This window comes from Ostrea edulis, chromosome 3 (assembly GCF_947568905.1).
Source record: "Ostrea edulis chromosome 3, xbOstEdul1.1, whole genome shotgun sequence".
NCBI lineage: Eukaryota > Metazoa > Mollusca > Bivalvia > Ostreida > Ostreidae > Ostrea > Ostrea edulis.
Window position 1 is genome coordinate 25,254,007 of NC_079166.1, and position 20,068 is coordinate 25,274,074.

The 20,068-nt window shown below is 34.4% G+C and overlaps 1 protein-coding gene across 1 annotated transcript in view; it reads right to left on the bottom strand.

Moving 5' to 3' along the window:
• LOC125676605 (E3 ubiquitin-protein ligase rnf213-alpha-like) overlaps positions 1-20,068 on the bottom strand; it is an 85,559-nt gene that overhangs the window by 13,306 nt on the left and 52,185 nt on the right. The window contains exons 57-72 of the mRNA XM_056157676.1: positions 19,419-19,555; positions 18,159-18,342; positions 16,436-16,570; positions 16,118-16,289; positions 15,899-16,037; positions 15,364-15,662; positions 13,901-14,052; positions 13,307-13,507; positions 10,727-10,920; positions 9,932-10,037; positions 8,645-8,745; positions 8,288-8,482; positions 7,913-8,176; positions 7,227-7,338; positions 2,696-2,982; positions 2,194-2,314 (exon numbers count right to left, since the gene is read on the bottom strand). Coding sequence (XP_056013651.1) covers positions 2,194-2,314; positions 2,696-2,982; positions 7,227-7,338; positions 7,913-8,176; positions 8,288-8,482; positions 8,645-8,745; positions 9,932-10,037; positions 10,727-10,920; positions 13,307-13,507; positions 13,901-14,052; positions 15,364-15,662; positions 15,899-16,037; positions 16,118-16,289; positions 16,436-16,570; positions 18,159-18,342; positions 19,419-19,555 — 2,799 coding nt within the window. The remainder of the gene's footprint in view (positions 1-2,193; positions 2,315-2,695; positions 2,983-7,226; positions 7,339-7,912; positions 8,177-8,287; positions 8,483-8,644; positions 8,746-9,931; positions 10,038-10,726; positions 10,921-13,306; positions 13,508-13,900; positions 14,053-15,363; positions 15,663-15,898; positions 16,038-16,117; positions 16,290-16,435; positions 16,571-18,158; positions 18,343-19,418; positions 19,556-20,068) is intronic.

The following is a 20,068-nucleotide window of genomic DNA, read 5'->3' on the forward strand; positions in this document are numbered from 1 at the left end:
CCGCTTACCCCAATCTCCCAAAGGGTGTTGTTAATAGATATAAATTAACTCTTTCCTGAGTGTAAAAATATGGTATGCATTTGTAGAAAAAAATGGAAGATATAGTCCAAACACAAATCCATGGCATAAACCTATAATCTTGACCTTGAGATCAAAGGTCAAGGTCATAAAGAGGTCATGAATGTACATGAAACATAGTCTCATGGTGATACACCCATGTCTTATGGTATGACTATGTCAAAACCCTATAATCAATTTTGACCTTGAGGTTAAAGTTCAAGGTCATATAGAGGTCATGAAGGTACTCGACACATCGTCTCATGGTGATACACTCATGTGTCAAATATGATATGCCTATGTCAAAGAACAAAGAAGTCATGGCCCCGACACGAATCCATTGTAAAAACCTTTAATTTTGACCTTGAGGTCAAGGTCATATGGAGGTCATGAAGGTACATGACACATCGTCTCCTGGTGATACACTCATGTGTCAAATATGGTATGCCTATGTCAAAGAACAAAGAAGTTATGGCCCGGACACGAATCCATTGTAAAAAACCCTTTAATTTTGACCTTGAGGTCAAGGGTCAAGGTCATATAGAGGTCATGAAGGTACTTGACACATCGTCTCATGGTGATCTACCTGTGTGCCAAATATGGTATGCCTAAGTCAAAGAACAAAGAAGTTATGGCCCGGACACGAATCTGCACAGACAGACAGACAGACGGACAGACGGACGGACGGACGGATAGACGGACAGACAGACAGAGTGATTCCTATGTACCCCCCAGAACTTCGTTCGGGGGGTATGATAAATAACATTGGAAATTTGACTGTTTAGTCAAGTTAAAATTCTAGTTTTCGACGACGATGGGATTCTTGCCACGCTGTCACGGGCTACACGGTGACATTGAAAATGAACGTGGGATAGAGTTATCTGACCTAATTTAAGAGGATCACACAAGATACACATTGCATTTAAAATATTTTATATAAAGCACAAAGAATGCAATAAACTCTTTAATAAACGTAACTGTCCTAGAATTATATAAAGCATATAAATCTTGACTGCATTTGGATACCCACTTTTACTCTATTCGGGGTTGAACTCTAGACCTGCGGAACCACATCTATTAGCAGCGTGTGACCAGTACATTTGAATACTCAAACATGAAAGCAAGCTTTTGACATCAATGAAACTATCGCCACGTTGTCACACGCTTTATGGTAATTGAGAATGGAAATGGGATACAGTTATCTGACACTGCTAGGAGATTTCCATTCTTAATGATATATTTATTAGATTTATCATTGTTTGTTATCTTCATCTTTCGATTTTCATTATGATTAAATTAATTCAAGTTATTATGGTAGAGTAACTTAGAAACAACTTGGTTTATATACATTTTACAAAATGAAATATCTAATGCAACTTTAACGATTTAAGGAATTCGAAAATGTTATCAATGTTCATGGGGATATAAATTTGTTGGTAAGGGTGATCCTCCAAATCCACGAACTCAGAACCCTGAAAATTGTAACTAAAATTCTTCAGTATCTCCGGATATTTATTTGGTTTATTTTTTGTTTCACGTTTTTGTTTTGAGGATACAATTTGAACTGAGTGAAATGTGAATCCTCATGGTGTTTCCATCTTAGCTTGAACAAACTTTAATTACTGATAAAGGACATGGGTCCTATATTTGTATATATTTTCAAATTATTATTTCCTCGAAGGTTTGGATACATGAAAAGTGAAAATAACGACTATTGATCAATCTCATAAATCCTATAAAGAATGCAAAAATACGAGTTGGGTAAACACGAATCCTTGGGTATACCAGAGATGGGATCATGTACCTAGGAGAAGTAAGCATCCCCTGTCGACCGGTCACATCCGTTGTGAGCCATACATCTCGATTGGGTAAACAGAATAATCCATGGTCAAAATCAATGTGGAAAGAACGGCTTCGATTCGTATGAAAAATGTCAGACAACATTTGACCCAATGACAGGTTGTATTCGTAAATTATATCGTTATAACGACCATAGAATTTGTGAAATGCTGACTTTAAATGAGACTGTTAGTCCGATTTAAAAAAAAAAAAGATGGGTAGATGGACAGTCAGAAAAGCAACTTAAAACGTTTGAGCAGTGTGGTTAGTGATAAGGCTAAATTTAGCTACACATACCTCTGCTCTTTCTGTATCTCTGTCATCTTCAGGCAGGAAAACCCGAAACTCAGTTGATGATTGTAGATTTCTGTAGAATTCTACACCATAGTGTCTACAGATGTGTTTCAGCAGATACATTCTAAAGAGGTAACATAGAAACATTGTATCAAAATAGCAAGGTTGTGGGAAAAGATCTTCATGATTCAAGATATTCTCGTAAAAGTAATCCAAAATCAAAATTCAATGGGGGTCGGTTTCTATATAGTATCATTTCCTTTATCTTTTGTTATTGAAATTTAGTTACATCCATTTGCTTATTGATCCATGAGTCACACTAATGTATATAGACTGGTTTATCAATGATGTAAATGAAATATTATTTCCAACACCTTTCAAGATGCAATAATTATTCTTGCAAGTACTTGTAAATAAATAAAGATTCCTGAAATTAAACGAATTCAATTATTTCATTCCTATACAATCCGTTTTTTTATTATTCTTTTCTTAAAATGAAATTAACCTGATGTGTTCCAACGGTGAATCACATAATTTTGCAGCCATTTGGAATAGGTCATTGCACATGGCAACTTCCTTCCCCTCCAACGTTGTGGTAAACCGAAGGTACAAATATTTTGCCGTTATCTGTAGGCCGAATCGGGCAGTAGCAATGAATTTGATTTTATCCACCAACGTTTCTGCAGTTTGCAATTGTCCTACGGCTTGTTGGATTAGATTCATGGAAAAATGAATTTCTCTTTCTACTTGTGTTTGAAAGCTTTGAGATGTTGACCATTCCATCAGGGAATCCTTTAAAGAATAAACATGCGAAAATGTTATTCATACAGATCGATGTCGTGTGCTATTTCAAACTTAAACACATCAGAGAAATAAGATTTCAAACTTACTCTTAAATGATGAATCTAATATAATTACTATGGACATATATACATCTGTCCCTACATTAGAACCGAGAGCTATGACTTGAGAGAAAAAAAATCCCAAAATATTAAAGAACAAACATTTTCTAACTTCAAAATGATTGACCTTTACCTCAGTCTATGATAAGTCTTTTTATAAAAAAAAAAAGAAGTACAACCTTGACAAATTTTTACATGCGATTCGACCTTGGTTCAGGAACGTTACACAACCTAGCCATAAGCAACCATTGTGCCGTTCAGCTGCATTATACTGATTAAAACGTCCATGTTCATCAATCAATAGTACTATGTTGTTTTGTTCTTGAAATCGTAGATAATTCTACAAATGGAGGACGATTCAGTCTTTCTGCCTCAGAGAATTATAAATAAGTATTACTGGTACAACCTGTTGTTTATAAATAAGTATTACTGGTACAACCTACTGTTTATAAATAAGTATTACTGATACAACCTGTTGTTTGTAAATAAGTATTACTGATACAACCTGCTGTTTGTAAATAAGTATTACTGGTACAACCTACTGTTTATAAATAAGTATTACTGGTACAACCTGCTGTTTGTAAATAACTATTGCTGGTACAACCTGCTGTTTGTAAATAAGTATTACTGGTACAACCTGCTGTTTATAAATAACTATTGCTGGTACAACCTGCTGTTTGTAAATAAGTATTATTGGTACAACCTACTCTTTATAAATAAGTATTACTGGTACAACCTGCTGTTTATAAATAACTATTGCTGATACAACCTACCGTTTATAAATAAGTATTGCTGATACAACCTGTTGTATATAAATAAGTATTACTGGTACAACCTGCTGTTTGTAAATAAGTATTACTGGTACAACCTACTGTTTATAAATAAGTATTACTGGTACAACCTGTTGTTTATAAATAAGTATTACTGGTACAACCTGCTGTTTGTAAATAACTATTGCTGGTACAACCTGCTGTTTGTAAATAAGTATTACTGGTACAACCTGCTGTTTATAAATAACTATTGCTGGTACAACCTGCTGTTTGTAAATAAGTATTACTGGTACAACCTGCTGTTTATAAATAACTATTGCTGGTACAACCTGCTGTTTGTAAATAAGTATTACTGGTACAACCTACTGTTTATAAATAAGTATTACTGGTACAACCTGCTGTTTATAAATAACTATTGCTGGTACAATCTGCTGTTTGTAAATAAGTATTACTGGTACAACCTACTGTTTATAAATAAGTATTACTGGTACAACCTACTGTTTATAAATAAGTATTACTGGTACAACCTGTTGTTTGTAAATAAGTATTGCTGATACAACCTGCTGTTTATAAATAAGTATTACTGGTACAACCTGTTGTTTATAAATAAGTATTACTGGTACAACCTGTTGTTTGTAAATAAGTATTGCTGATACAAGCTACTGTTTATAAATAAGTATTACTGGTACAAACTGCTGTTTATAAATAAGTATTACTGGTACTACCTGCTGTTTGTAAATAAGTATTGCTAATACAACCTGCTGTTTATAAATAAGTATTACTGGTACAACCTGCTGTTTATAAATAAGTATTACTGGTACAACCTGTTGTTTATAAATAAGTATTACTGGTACAACCTGTTGTTTGTAAATAACTATTGCTGGTACAACCTACTGTTTATAAATAAGTATTGCTGATACAACCTACCGTTTATAAATAAGTATTGCTGATACAACCTGTTGTATATAAATAAGTATTACTGGTACAACCTGCTGTTTATAAATAAGTATTACTGGTACAACCTACTGTTTATAAATAAGTATTACTGATACAACCTGTTGTTTGTAAATAAGTATTACTGATACAACCTGCTGTTTGTAAATAAGTATTACTGGTACAACCTACTGTTTATAAATAAGTATTACTGGTACAACCTGCTGTTTGTAAATAACTATTGCTGGTACAACCTGCTGTTTGTAAATAAGTATTACTGGTACAACCTGCTGTTTATAAATAACTATTGCTGGTACAACCTGCTGTTTGTAAATAAGTATTACTGGTACAACCTGCTGTTTATAAATAAGTATTACTGGTACAACCTGCTGTTTATAAATAACTATTGCTGATACAACCTACCGTTTATAAATAAGTATTGCTGGTACAACCTGCTGTTTATAAATAACTATTGCTGGTACAACCTGCTGTTTGTAAATAAGTATTACTGGTACAACCTGCTGTTTATAAAGAACTATTGCTGGTACAACCTGCTGTTTGTAAATAAGTATTACTGGTACAACCTACTGTTTATAAATAAGTATTACTGGTACAACCTGCTGTTTATAAATAACTATTGCTGGTACAACCTGCTGTTTGTAAATAAGTATTACTGGTACAACCTATTGTTTATAAATAAGTATTACTGGTACAACCTACTGTTTATAAATAAGTATTACTGGTACAACCTGTTGTTTGTAAATAAGTATTGCTGATACAACCTGCTGTTTATAAATAAGTATTACTGGTACAACCTGTTGTTTATAAATAAGTATTACTGGTACAACCTGCTGTTTGTAAATAAGTATTACTGGTACAACCTACTGTTTATAAATAAGTATTACTGGTACAACCTGCTGTTTATAAATAAGTATTGCTGATACAACCTACCGTTTATAAATAAGTATTGCTGATACAACCTGTTGTATATAAATAAGTATTACTGGTACAACCTGCTGTTTATAAATAAGTATTACTGGTACAACCTACTGTTTATAAATAAGTATTACTGGTACAACCTGTTGTTTATAAATAAGTATTGCTGATACAACCTACCGTTTATAAATAAGTATTGCTGATACAACCTGTTGTATATAAATAAGTATTGCTGATACAACCTGTTGTATATAAATAAGTATTACTGGTACAACCTGCTGTTTATAAATAAGTATTACTGGTACAACCTGTTGTATATGAATAAGTATTGCTGATACAACCTACCGTTTATAAATAAGTATTACTGGTACAACCTGTTGTATATAAATAAGTATTGCTGATACAACCTGTTGTATATAAATAAGTATTACTGGTACAACCTGCTGTTTATAAATAAGTATTACTGGTACAACCTACTGTTTATAAATAAGTATTACTGGTACAACCTGCTGTTTATAAATAAGTATTGCTGATACAACCTACCGTTTATAAATAAGTATTGCTGATACAACCTGTTGTATATAAATAAGTATTGATGATACAACCTGTTGTATTTAAATAAGTATTACTGGTACAACCTGCTGTTTATAAATAAGTATTACTGGTATAACCTGTTGTATATAAATAAGTATTACTGGTACAACCTACTGTTTATAAATAAGTATTACTGGTACGACCTGCTGTTTATAAATAAGTATTACTGGTACAACCTGTTGTATATAAATAAGTATTACTGATACAACCTGCTGTTTATAAATAAGTATTACTGGTACAACCTGTTGTTTATAAATAAGTATTACTGGTACAACCTACTGTTTATAAATAAGTATTACTGGTACGACCTGCTATTTATAAATAAGTATTACTGGTACAACCTACATATGTACTGTTTATAAATAAGTATTACTGGTCTGACCTGCTGTTTGTAAATAAGTATTACTGGTCTGACCTGCTGTTTGTAAATAAGTATTGCTGGTACAACCTGCTGTTTCTAAATCGTAGAATATCTCATTTATTATCTTCGACATTTGCTAAATATGTGTAATGGTTAAATATAGAATAAATAGCAGTGATCGAAATGACAATTTTTGAAAGTTTAAAATCTGAAAGCAATTTATAATTTAAGAAGTGCTTGAGGTTTTCTCTGCTATCCTATGGAAGGTCTTTTTGCTTGTTCTATGGCTTCTAATTTCGTTGGGAAAATGTTTGATCTTTGTGTAAACTGAAATCATGTTATTTCAGAAGACTTCACGTCAAAGATAACATACTTGATGTACACCGTTGTTGTAGTCCCCAAAAGGTGATTTGTTAAACTAATTTCCTCAAGAGACATAGAAAAGGCAAGCTTATTTTTAACTTTGGCAGAAACATGATGTGGTAGTTAGCGTCAAATACAAACCATGTATTACACCACTAAGTATTTAGCTGTCAATACCTCAATGCACTGTATCAGCATCAAACACAAATCTTGCATATGTAAACCATGCACATCGTCTTTTAAAACATCGGAGGCTTCTCTCAGGAACAACTGTAGAACCTTGTCTTCGCTAAAACGAACAAAGGTTGCACAAATAAAGAAGAGTTAAACGTTTGTGTAATGAAAATGAATTGTATTACATATCAAATTTGTTTGTTAAATACACATGTGGCATTCAGTGCGTATATCTACATACTTTATACCTGAGACCCATCTTCCCATTTTTACAAGTTAAAGCATGCATGTTATTTTAACATGATATTTTTATCAACTATATATACCAATAGTCGATACAGAATTTGTTACAGAAAGGGGACAGCTGGTGGTCTGGGGATCTCCTAAGGAAAATTTTTAGTGGAGCCCAGGAGGCGAAGCCCCTGGAAGCTCCATGTTTTGAGGATTTTAAAGCTACTTTTATGGGTTATTTTATCTACACTTATATATAATATTATAAACAAATAGCAACAAATAATTCATTTTGTCATAAAAAGGGGGTGCCCATTAAATTCCCCACTATACGTCTATGGCTTTACCTTTACCCTCCGGATATTGAACAATATCTATAAAGGCTTTATTCATTTTTTATTTCTGAAGTGTTGTTTCTGTCCTATGTAGTTTATCAAACCTTCACGTTAGGAACTTACTGGGTTCTTATCAGCAATTGCAGCAGAAAAGATCTGAAAACTGGGGTCGTGTCCACTATTGTCTCAAACACGCCGACTTGTCTTGTTCTGATGATAGTCATATTTAGCTCTGGAATATTCTTTTTATATAGAACTAGGTGAAGTAGTCTCTTGCAAACTTCTTCAGACGGTGCTGTGGAATGTTCGAAGCACAACTGTGATACAATTTGCATGTAAAATTTATTGCACTTTCTTTGGTAATCCCAGAACGGCTTTAGTTGATCCCTAGCAATTCAAACAAACAGTATTTTAGATTCCTCACTCTACATTAAAATGCTGACACTATATTTGCCAATTGAATTCCAATGTGTCAAAGCTATGTTATTACAGGCTTACTTTTCTAAGTCCTCCTCCTCATATTCAAGGGTATTTTCCTCAACTTGGACCGAACATTCTGGACACTTTCGAATATTTGGTTCATTAGTCATGAGATGTTGACAATTTTCTCTGCATATTTTGTGACCGCATGGGAGAATAAGCGGAGGCGATGACTTTAGCATCCCTTGACAGTGTTGGCATCTACCAAATTTCCTACAAACAGGAATATTGCAATACACATTGCTGCATTATAAACATCAAATAGACTTGTTTTACATGTAGATGTATGCAAATGTACACGTGTCCATCCATTTAATATTTCAGCTTTATTTTATCTAAATTAAAGTCATGGAATATTGCATTTAAGTTCCTTACTCTAGGAAATCTTTCATAGCTTTTTTGTTGGAGGCAATTAGGAATTTTTCAAATTTTTCTAGAGTTTCACTCGATTTGAAGTCTGCACTTTCTCCAAGATACTGAAAAAGGATGGAATTAGCATGTATGTTTATCAACAATGCACATCAAGGACCACGGGGCTTGCTTACGTCGGATTAGAATCTGTTTTAGAGTTGACATAAATTCATGTAGATGACATATTTCATTCCTTGCGTTATTTTCCACTTGGACGAAAAGGTTTTCCTGTTCAAACTCCGGTGTGCATACAGACCATTGCACTTTCCCATTCGCAATACAGTACTATTCACTTCCTATGCCTTATATTACCATTATTTTCCTTATGAAAGGTGAAGATAACGAACAGTAAGCAATCTCATAATTCCTATAAGCAACTGAAAATAGAGAGTTGGGCAAACACGGACCCCTGGACACACCAGAGGTGGGATCAGGTACCTAGAAGGAGTAAGAATCCCCTGTCGACCGGTCACACCCGCCGTGAGCTCTATATTATATCTTATCTCTTTATTGTCGTTTGATAAGTCTGGTTTTCATAGTTTCAACGATCAAAATTAGAAGGGAAATACAGCGGGCGTCCGCAGATATGTGTATGGAAACATGATATTTAGTCTATCCATTCACATACCCCCATTACACCAATCAGAATAGCTCCAACATAAAATCATACTCTGAGGCATATCATTCATGTTTTATTAAATCATGCTATCATAACGGTGAAAGTAAACTCTGAGCATCAACCTCGTTTGCCCAACTGCTTATAGGAGTTATGGCTTATAGGAGTTATGAGATTAATCGCTGTTCGTTATCTTCACTTTTAATTGGATAAATAGAAACTTATACTTTATGCAAAGTTTGCATTAATTATGGAAAATCCACCATTTTGGACCTCATATATATTTCTTACTAGACGTTTGCTAATAAACTATACCCGACACAAAATGAATCACTTTTTAACTTGTGTAAAGATTCTGAAAGGCCAAGATGAAAATCCAAGATAGTGGCTATTAAAACATTTCATGATTATAAAGTTTGCTCTTGAAATTTTTAAGACATTCTTTTCAACTCTGCCTTTGTCAGGGCAGACCGGGAATCATTTATAATTATGTAATGAATCGTTTCAAAGATTTATCAGAAACATTTAATTGATTTCTTGACTAAAGAAAACTGAACGACATCAAATATATTATTGAAACATGGCGTGTGTAAATACATGTATGCATGCCTATATTACCTATATCAGATGATTACCTTCCACATGAACTTGCAGTCTTGGTTAATCAATTTGTCTTTCCTTTCATCTCCTGCTACATTTTCTATGTACAATTTCAAAGCGACGATCTTTGTCCATGTCGACCTGTATAAAATTAGATTTCATAAATTTATATAATTGACGAGAATTTCCAAAATCGGTAATTTTGGTAACACGATGGAAGGACGAGGTTTATATCATACAATTTATATTCAACAATTTTGAACATAAGCGATGTATAATATTGGAAGGACCTCTGGCATTCCAAAGCTCGTTTTTGTCACACTGACTATTATTATGAAGAAATAACAATATTTTTGAGTGATTATGTCATTTATTGAAAAAAATGTCGACAGAGAAAAAATACGTCATAGTTGAATTTTTTGTTACAAAATTAATTGGCTGGGACCACTTAATATAAGAAAAAAAATAGGACTAGATTTGCAACTGCGCAAATAAACATTATACAATATTTATTATTGTGAGGTAAAAAGATGCCTGAAGTACCCGAGAAGTACAATATCCACCAAACACGAAATGGCAAGGAGCTCAAAAATACCAATAATTGTTTTAGTAGAGGATTGACTTATTTAGAACACCGGCTATTAAAGCTTTAAACACTTAGGTAAGATAGGGTGCCTGGGAAGAATAGGCTTCCCCTGTTGACCAGTTAGATGATCCGTTCATTGATCAGGCAAAAGGAGTAGTCCGTAGAAAAAAATTAGCATATAAAGAAAGACCAACCCATTTGTATGAAACAAAGATATTAAAAGATGATTGGACCAAACATAAACCTCATTTGCTCAATCATTCGGTGTCCAGGATTTTCCGGTGAACATTTCTCAGTCTGCCGATTTAACACTCTCACGATAAAAGGTTTGTATATCTGAAGTTGCTGCATCCAGAGTTTCTTCCCTTCGTAAGTTTCTATCGCTTCGATAGGATTAAGCTTCTCCAGTAAGTATTTCACAGCTCCTATGTCAAGCATCTACAAGGATTTCATAAACAAGATACAAATTAATCAGTATCCCGAGTGACGTTACTTGCATGTACTGAAATCCACGAACTTAAAGCAATGATAAACACTCTTTCCTCCACTCACTTAATAAAGCTAAACGTTCCCGGAGAGAGTGGATCACCCTGCAATATCACTGAGGTATAATGCAATATTCTAGAGCCCATTGCGTTTTACATATATTATATGTTAGATAATGTCATATGGATCTGACAGAAGTAGAAAAATAATGTTGCGATAATATATTTTTCGGAGCAAAATATGAACGACATCAGTGGTTTTATGCTTTTCTTAAAGATTGACTTTAATTTGTGATCAAAATTATGGTTAAAGGTTGAATGATCATATCACAAAACAATAATCCTAAACTATGGAAATATTCATTGTAATTCGCCTCCCTGGACCTAACCAGAAATTCCAAACCGTATTGTACATCTACAGAATAAAAGGTGAAGAAAACTAACAGTGATCAATCTCATAACTCCTATAAGCAATACAAAATAGACAGTTGGGCAAACACGGACCCTGGACACACTAGAGGTGGGATCAGGTGCCTAGGAGGAGTAAGCATCCCCTGTCGACCGGTCACACCCGCCGTGAGCCCTATATCCTGATCAGGTAAACGGAGTTATCCGTAGTCAAAATCAGTGTGCTAAAAACGGCCTAGCAATCGGTATGAAACATGTCGGACAGCATTTGACCCAATGATAGGTTGTATTGACGAACTAGATCGTTATAACGACCATAGAATTTGTAAAATGCTGACTTCAATCGAGACTGTTGAGACCCCTGTACCATCAACTTGTTTGTCAGTAGCTTGCCTCGATTTAAAAACTGACTATACGCAGAACAAGCTCTTGCGTATCGAATCAATTGAGATATATAAACACCATATGCAATTGATAATGGAATATTGCTACATAAATATGGGAAGTTGACGATGGAGAAGCTGAAATCAACCCGTTTGTCATACAGTTGAGTTGTCAGTTTGCCGTTAATGTCTACCTTCAATAAAACATCCAAGTATGAAGCAGAAGTGGACGACTCTGTGGTGTCTTTTATTTCGAGCTCATGGGGATATATCGAATCGACATTTGAATGAAAGTTATTAGTGTTAATAGACAAAACGTCGTCGATATATCTAAATGTCGAATTGAAGGCCACAACAAGAGATGTTTTCTTCTCAGGTAGAATTTTTTGAATAAATTCTGCTTCATAAGAATATAGAAACAGGTCAGCTAATAAAGGAGCACAATTCGTGCCCATTGGAATTCCAACAGAGTGTTGGAAGACCTGATCATCAAAGACCACGAAGATATTGTCAATGAGGAACTCTAGCATATTTTTTATTTCAACTTCATTGTACTTGTGCGTGGAATCAGAGTGGTGTTTAACAAAGTAAGTGTTTGGATGACTTTTCCATTTTTGTTGAAGAAGCAACTGTCTATGATGTCAAAAAGTCTAGTCTAAATTTATCGTACGGAATGGTCGTGTATAGTGTTGAAAGGTCTTAGGTTTTGATGTTGTTGATTTGGGATTTCAAATTTAGTAAAAGTTCTTTAGAATTTTCTACAATCCACATTTGATTAACACCACTTCTGGCATATGTAGTCGCACAGTACGTTTGAAGTTTCTCCTTCACAGCTGTTAATATTTTCGTGAGGAGCAAAGATTGGGGCTTGGTAGAGCACTTACTGGATCCAGCAATGTATCTTTGTAAGGGTTTTTATGTAGTTTAGGAATCCAGTATAGGTACGGTAACTCATATTCATTCGACCCATTGACTGGGATATTAAATGCGTCTAAAACTGAAGTATGGTTTTGAAGAATTTCATCTTTCGAAAGGGGAGTTGGAGTCTAAGTACGATTACCAAAAGTGGAATTAATGCCAAGTTCGTTTAAAATACAGTTGTAATAATGAGCCTTACAAACAAAGACAATGTTGTTACAAGCTTTGTCAGCTGGAACCAAAAATATTCCTCATGTAACCTTTCTAATTATTTTATCACTTCTGGTTTACTAAACACAGAAGGATAGTTTCTTTTGTTTTAATATGTCTAATGCGGGATTTTAATATTCCTCTTATGTTTTTCATAATGGTGTCCTGTTATGTTTATAAAGAGGATCCCCTACTACAGGAAAGCATGACAAATGGATGGACGAATGGAGATGTCTATGATATACCAGAACTTTCTTCAGAAAGTGCAAGTATAATGACTCTCAGACATTTGTTTTGATCATATTTCATTGATACATCAAAACGATTGGAAACAAGTTCTGACAACTGAATAGTTACATAATTGTTATGCACACAGCTGTAACACAGAATAAGATCACCTACATTACACGAGGTACGTACCCTACAATTATTGCGGGCATAGTCGAAGAATTTTTCGTTGACCTCTTCTTTTAGAGATGCAATGTCACAAAAAGTCTTCACTGAATCTTCGATTTCTGTGTACATGCGGTGGATACAGACTAATCGATCTGTGAAATGTTTCGATAGTTCCAGGTATGTTGATTTTTGTTCCAAATTATTGAGAATTGATTCACATATCAGCTGAAATAAGAAATTCAAAGTTTAACCACACCATGACCTGATTCATCAAAATGTTTAACATTACTCTCAATCAGACAAAATATTGTACTGGAATACGGACACTGTCCTTTGAATACCTTTATCATCATCTCCCAACATTTCTGATGGAGAGCATTTCATGGTGTCTTAATTTCGTGGTCATATCACGAACACAAAGGACATTCAAGATCAAACATAAATAATGTTATGGAATCTAGTTCAGTCTACTAGTACATAAATGTGATACTATGATTCTTACTGGTCATTTATCTGCATTGTATATTCGCACACAATCAAATGACTGTTTATATAGCAAGAACAGGAAATACTAGAAGTAAATGCAATCTATAAACTTAAATGCACATATTAACTAACCAGTTCTTCTTCACTTGACGAGACTCTGCATTTCATGTTGACAAAATCAGAAATATAAAACCGTAATGCATGATTCATATCATTTCCCGTGATGACGTCATTGATTATGATTGCTATTGGTAACAGGGTGAATAACTCCTCCGGTGACTTCTCTGTAAAAAGAGTTCAAAGTATCTGTCAATGCATTTACGTGTCGATTCTAGCAAGCAACAAGTGGCCCATGGACCTCAGAAGTCGCATTAGTTACATGTAACAACAATTCTATGGGCAGTTCAATCAAGACACCGTATTGATTTTCTGGAAATAAAAGTAGACAGACTTTAGCCTTCCGATTCAGTTTATACAATGTCGAAGATGAATACAATATTGCATTTTTACTATATATCTATACTCTAATACCAGACCATTTGATCTAGGGTCTTTGATTTCATAATTGTGGTAAAATCTTCCCTTTTCATGGGAGTTATGAGATTGATCACTGTTCGTTATCTTCACCTTTATAGGAGTTATGAGATTGATCACTGTTCGTTATCTTCACCTTTATAGGAGTTATGAGATTGATCACTGTTCGTTATCTTCACCTTTATAGGGGTTATGAGATTGATCACTGTTCGTTATCTTCACCTTTATAGGAGTTATGAGATCGATCACTGTTCGTTATCCTCACCTCTCATTGTTACTACCTACAACTGGTATTTTCTGCGGATGGAAATTTTTGCAATCCGATCCCTAGGTAGCAAATCATATTTTGCACTTCCAATTTCTGCGGTAATATTGAAAACATATATACCTTTATGCATCGATACACGTTTTAATTTGCAATTGTAATTTTCGCGGATTTTTCCTATCCGCAAAATTCCGCAAAAAATGGACAAGCGGAGAAAATTTTCTTTATACGGTATATACTAGATGTAGGTTTGATTGTTCAGGAGTAATGAAGAAGAAATAGCACATTTTCACAATATGAAATATACAGCCCTTCCACAGTACCACATCACCTGACCCAGGGACGATGAATTTCACTACAGGGGTAACAGATTCTCTACTAGGTATTTAGTTTTGTGGTTTGATGCCCAGGAATTAAGATAATTAAAAAAAAAACAGCAATGCATTTTCACTATGAAGCATACCCTATCACCAGAACCACTGACACAGAGGCCATGATGACTAATAACACAGTTTGCCTGCTAGATGTCCCCGAGTTATAAGGAATGTAAATATCGCAGGGTATTGACTCAATCTTTAAGGTCCCAAGGCACATAAATTTATAATTTGAATTCCCCATAATCTAAAGGTATCACAAGCCCATTTTTCTAAAAAATGACACATGGCGATGTACTTTCAGAGAAGAATCTGATAATATTCATATGTTAACGAACGGCGACAAACAATTAACAATCACAATATGTAACCTGAGTGATCAGGTGATCTAGAAGAACTCAAGGAAATCGTAATAAACTTACGGATTTTGTTTTCCAAGCAACCTTGCAGGATCTTTTCAATGTCTTCGAATAAGACCCATGAAAAAGGAAAGTTTGTCTTTGTTCCTGGTTTCATTCCAGTGCATCTAACAATGGGTTCTCCCTGTTTGGTAAGTGCCTCTGACTCTATTGTAAGTAACACTTTCATCCAAGTTCTGTGCATCCAACTGCATTCACAGGCATTGTCTAAAATTTCCAAATTATTGTTCGTGTCCAAAAAGCAGATGATATCCGCTAATACTGGAATCACTTTTCTCTCGATGTTTTTACTAAAACTGGACCTGTTGTCGAAAACAATTCATATTTATTTTTAGAAAAAGAGCATGTGAATTAAATTCAAGATTGAATTCATTTGTTAGAAAAAAAATGTTAAAGTACAGAACGTGTGCATCGTTTTGAGTTTCTTGTTTAGAAATTCTAAGATCATTTTCGAAAGAAAACGACACATTCCGTAAAAATTTTAAAAAAAGTGAACATTAGTAGATAAAAGAGTAATAATATAGATAGAAAATGAAACCTTAAAGTTCCACATTTGTTTATGCTTTCTAAGGCTGCAGCTTTCTGTATCAACAAAGAACGATCATACAAGGTCTCGTCTCTCTCTTCACGAGACAGTATTTTCACGATATGCTGCATGACACCATGACCAAATTGCTCTATAATAAAATAATAAAGTTGAATAGAGATAATTACAGCAGTATATACTTGTACCTTTTCAAAAGTATCTTAAACTTACCCGGGGTTAAATATGGTTCCTTTTCCAATAGAGTAAACACTATTTTGATCCTATTTATCGAGGCTTCCCCGGACTCTGAACTGTCTGTGATAGATGCTAAAGCTGGATGAAGACAATCCAGAAAAAGCTTCTTCATATCCATCTTATACTCCTGTTTTAACATAATACATAACTACAAAATTCAAATTACCAAAAAAAAGTAAGTTTCTGAAATAATTATCTTTTGCATCTTAAATACGATGATTCCTTTGATTACTTTAAATAGAAACACGATACATTACAATTTAAAAAAATCCTTTTTATCTCTCAAAATAATACCTTTTCCTCTCCATCTGTAAGTATTTTGAGACTTTCCATTAATAATTCTGACAAGGTCTTGTTCAATAGCTTTCTCACAGTCGGCAGTAAAGATGTGCGCAGATCATCAATGTGGACCGAACTCCATAATCCACTCTAAAACACGTTGAAAACAAACATCCCAAATCTAGCTACGTAACCATAAATAGAGAATATACTTACATATCAAATTAAGCCATCTGTTTGTAAAAACGAAACTGCTGTTGACTTGCTGAATACTATTCACAATAATGTAAGAATAAAATTCTATGGAATTATGGTCAAGTGTTATAATTAGCAAAATTCTTAAACCGATTGTTAGGCCGTTATTGGTACACTGGTATTTATTATGGATAACTCCGTTTGTCTCATCGGGGTATGCGGCTAGCGGTGGGTGTGAACGGTCCACAAGTGGTGCTTACTCCTCCAAGACACCTGTTCCCATCTCTAGTATATCCAAGAGTTTGTGTTTGCCCAACTCTCTATCTTGCATTCCTTATAGGAGTTTTAATCACTGTTTGTAATTATCTTCACATTTTCATCAAAGATAAGTAATTATCTACCTTAAATATCAATCACATCGGGCAGTGCCCCTTTCATTCCCTACACGTATTTCTTACTATCACGAATAAGAGGCACATGGGTCACATCGCTCACCCGAGTCACCTTGGCCCAGATGTTGTTCATCTGTTGTGATTTTAAAATATTTTTAAATCTTTATATTCACATTAAAGAGTTTGATCCTCTATTGTGGCCCTAATTTAGCCCCAAAGGGTAACGACATGACTAAAATTTAATTCACACAACATAGGGATGCCTCAAAACCAATATGACTACCATGGCCTTCCTATTCTTGAAAAGGTACAGATCACAAGGTCATAAATTATGGACCCCTGGACATACCAGAGGTGGGATCAGATACCTAGGAGGAGTAAGCATCCCCTGTTGACCGGTCACACCCACCGTGAGACCTATGTCTTGTCCAGGTTAACGGAGTAAACTGTAGTCAAAACCAGTGCCAAAAAACGGCATAACAATCGACATCAAACAATAATTTAATTTGTTGAAGATACAGCGGATTGAATTGTAAAAAATCTCAGGATTTCGAAAATAAGTGGGAAATTTTGCATTAATATTTCCGTCTAAAATTTAGGTCGATACCTCAATCAGCTAAAACCTTTCCTCCTAAATACTAAAGCTTGTCCCGGGACAAAATAAAAAGGAAAATGAATTAAATCATTCAAAAATTTTCAAATACAGTCAAACATTTTGTACTTGTTCATCACAAAGATATCTATTCGTGAGGTCAACTGGATCTAAACACAGGGCATAAGAAGGTTAAACTCAGGTTTTTACACAAACAATACAAGCCTTGTAGAGATTTTCACCCACATAAAACACGAAGCTGTACGTAGAACACTATTAATTTATTAGGTATTTTTCAAGTTGTATGTTTTCGACAAATGCATGAATCATTCCAATAATTGGACGATTTTTTGCGTCTTACAACATTTTGGTATATAGATAGATAGATAGACAGATAGATAGACAGATAGATAGATAGATAGACAAACAGATAGATAGATAGATAGACAGATAGACAGATGCAACAGAAAACAAAATAAAATCTAGGTCAACTCGTTGATATTGCTTGAAGTACATTACTAACAGAGTAGAAAGAATGTTTAAAATGCCATGTGTGTACCTGAAAACCAGTGAAGTAGATGTCACACACTCTGGAGAGATGGACGAGGAATATCACGAACGTGTCTTGAGAACTGTTCATTTCACGTTGGACACAGTGCCGTGCGCATGACACCAGGTTAGAATGTTCATCACCAGTATCACACTGAATCAGTAAGAGCCTGATCTGCCTCTGTGCAGCATCTCTGTAAATCAAATGAAAATACACAAATTACGATACGAACAGCGATCACTCTCTCAAATCCTATAAAGAATTTCAAAATTGAGAACATGGTAAACACTGGAATAAGGTGTGTAGGAGGAGTAAGCGTAATCAGATAACAGAACAATCCGTAGTCAAAATCGGTATATAACGAAGACTTACGTCACAAGATTCTAACGTTTCGTGAAATTATTTGCATCGATCGAGTTGTCTATCATCGGAGTTCAATGGATAGCACATTGGGTTTGTGACCTGCATATCTCGAGTTCAAATATCCCAGAATTTTGTTTATATCTATTGAAATAACGTTTTGAAAATCATGTTTTTAATCTTAATTTGCATATTTTCTGTCATTTTACATGTAACATATGCACGTACATGTATCACAGATCATATCTTTCATAATTCAATCATTTCGTGCTGATTTGAGAAACTCTTGCAAGACGTATTGGACGACCTTAAAGAACGGAATAACAATTGGTATGTAACACGTCAGATAGCATTTCAGCAAATCATATACTTTATCTGCTAATAAGATTATCATGATAGCCGCATGATTAGCTAAATACCCTCTGTAAGCTGTCGAAACCCCATTAACCGCAATTGATTTGTCAGCAGCCTGTCTCGGTTTAAAATTTATCATCTGCAGAACATGCTTTCGCATATCGAATCAGTTGAGAGACATAAACTCAAAATGCATGTGATTGATTGTATATTGTTTTATGAATATAAGAAGTTGCTGAGGGAGAAACTGAAGTTATCCCGTTTGTCAAAGTTGAGTCGTTAGTTTGCCGTTAACGTCCATGTTCAGTAAAACATCGAAATATGAAGCATCTGTGGTGTCTGTTTTTCGAGTTCAACGTATGAAGAATATTATTAGTATTTTTAATACATAAAGTGTTGTTGACATATCTAATTGTCTCGAAGTCCACAAGTTATTTTGTCTTCTCAAGTTTTGAAAAGGGTCTGTCTCATAAGAATACAAAAGCAGGTCAGCTAACACATAAACACACTGTGGTTGAGATTGTACTCATTTAGGTACGAAATGTAAGGGAATACCTGATTTGTCTTGAAAATTGTTGCTCTGTACCAAAAGCTTGCAAGGAAAACAATGCTATTTTCCCACGTAATATTGGAATGTCGTTTTCTATGTCCTGTTGGTCTTCCGTTGAAAGCAGTTTGGAATGAGTTGTCACCTGATGAAAACATTTTCATTAGAGCAATGTAAGAATTCCTGAAACTTCAAATCTATCCATGGTATCCAATACGCATTTATCTAGCTTATTTTAAGCTGTGAATATCAATATAATGTGTTTAAAAGTATACAAAGGTGAATATTACGAACAGCGATCAATCTCATAACTCCTACAAGGAACTTTTTAAAATTATCACATCTATTACAATTAAAAACAAGAGGCCCAAGGGCCTAGAATCGCTCTTCTGATAAATTGTACAACCCCACCATTTCTATTCTTAGCCTCTTAGTATTCTAAATCTTTAGTTAAATCCTAAGAATTAAAAAAAAAGTAGGTCAATGTGACCTACTTTTTGGTCTACACATTTTGAGAACCCAAGAAATATCAACTGACAAAGTTTGATGATTTTAAGCCAATTAGTATCTGAATATTGAAATATAGCTGTCAAATTCCAATCGTAGGTCATGGTGACCTACGTTTTGGTCAGCAAACTCCGAACATGCAAGACCCATC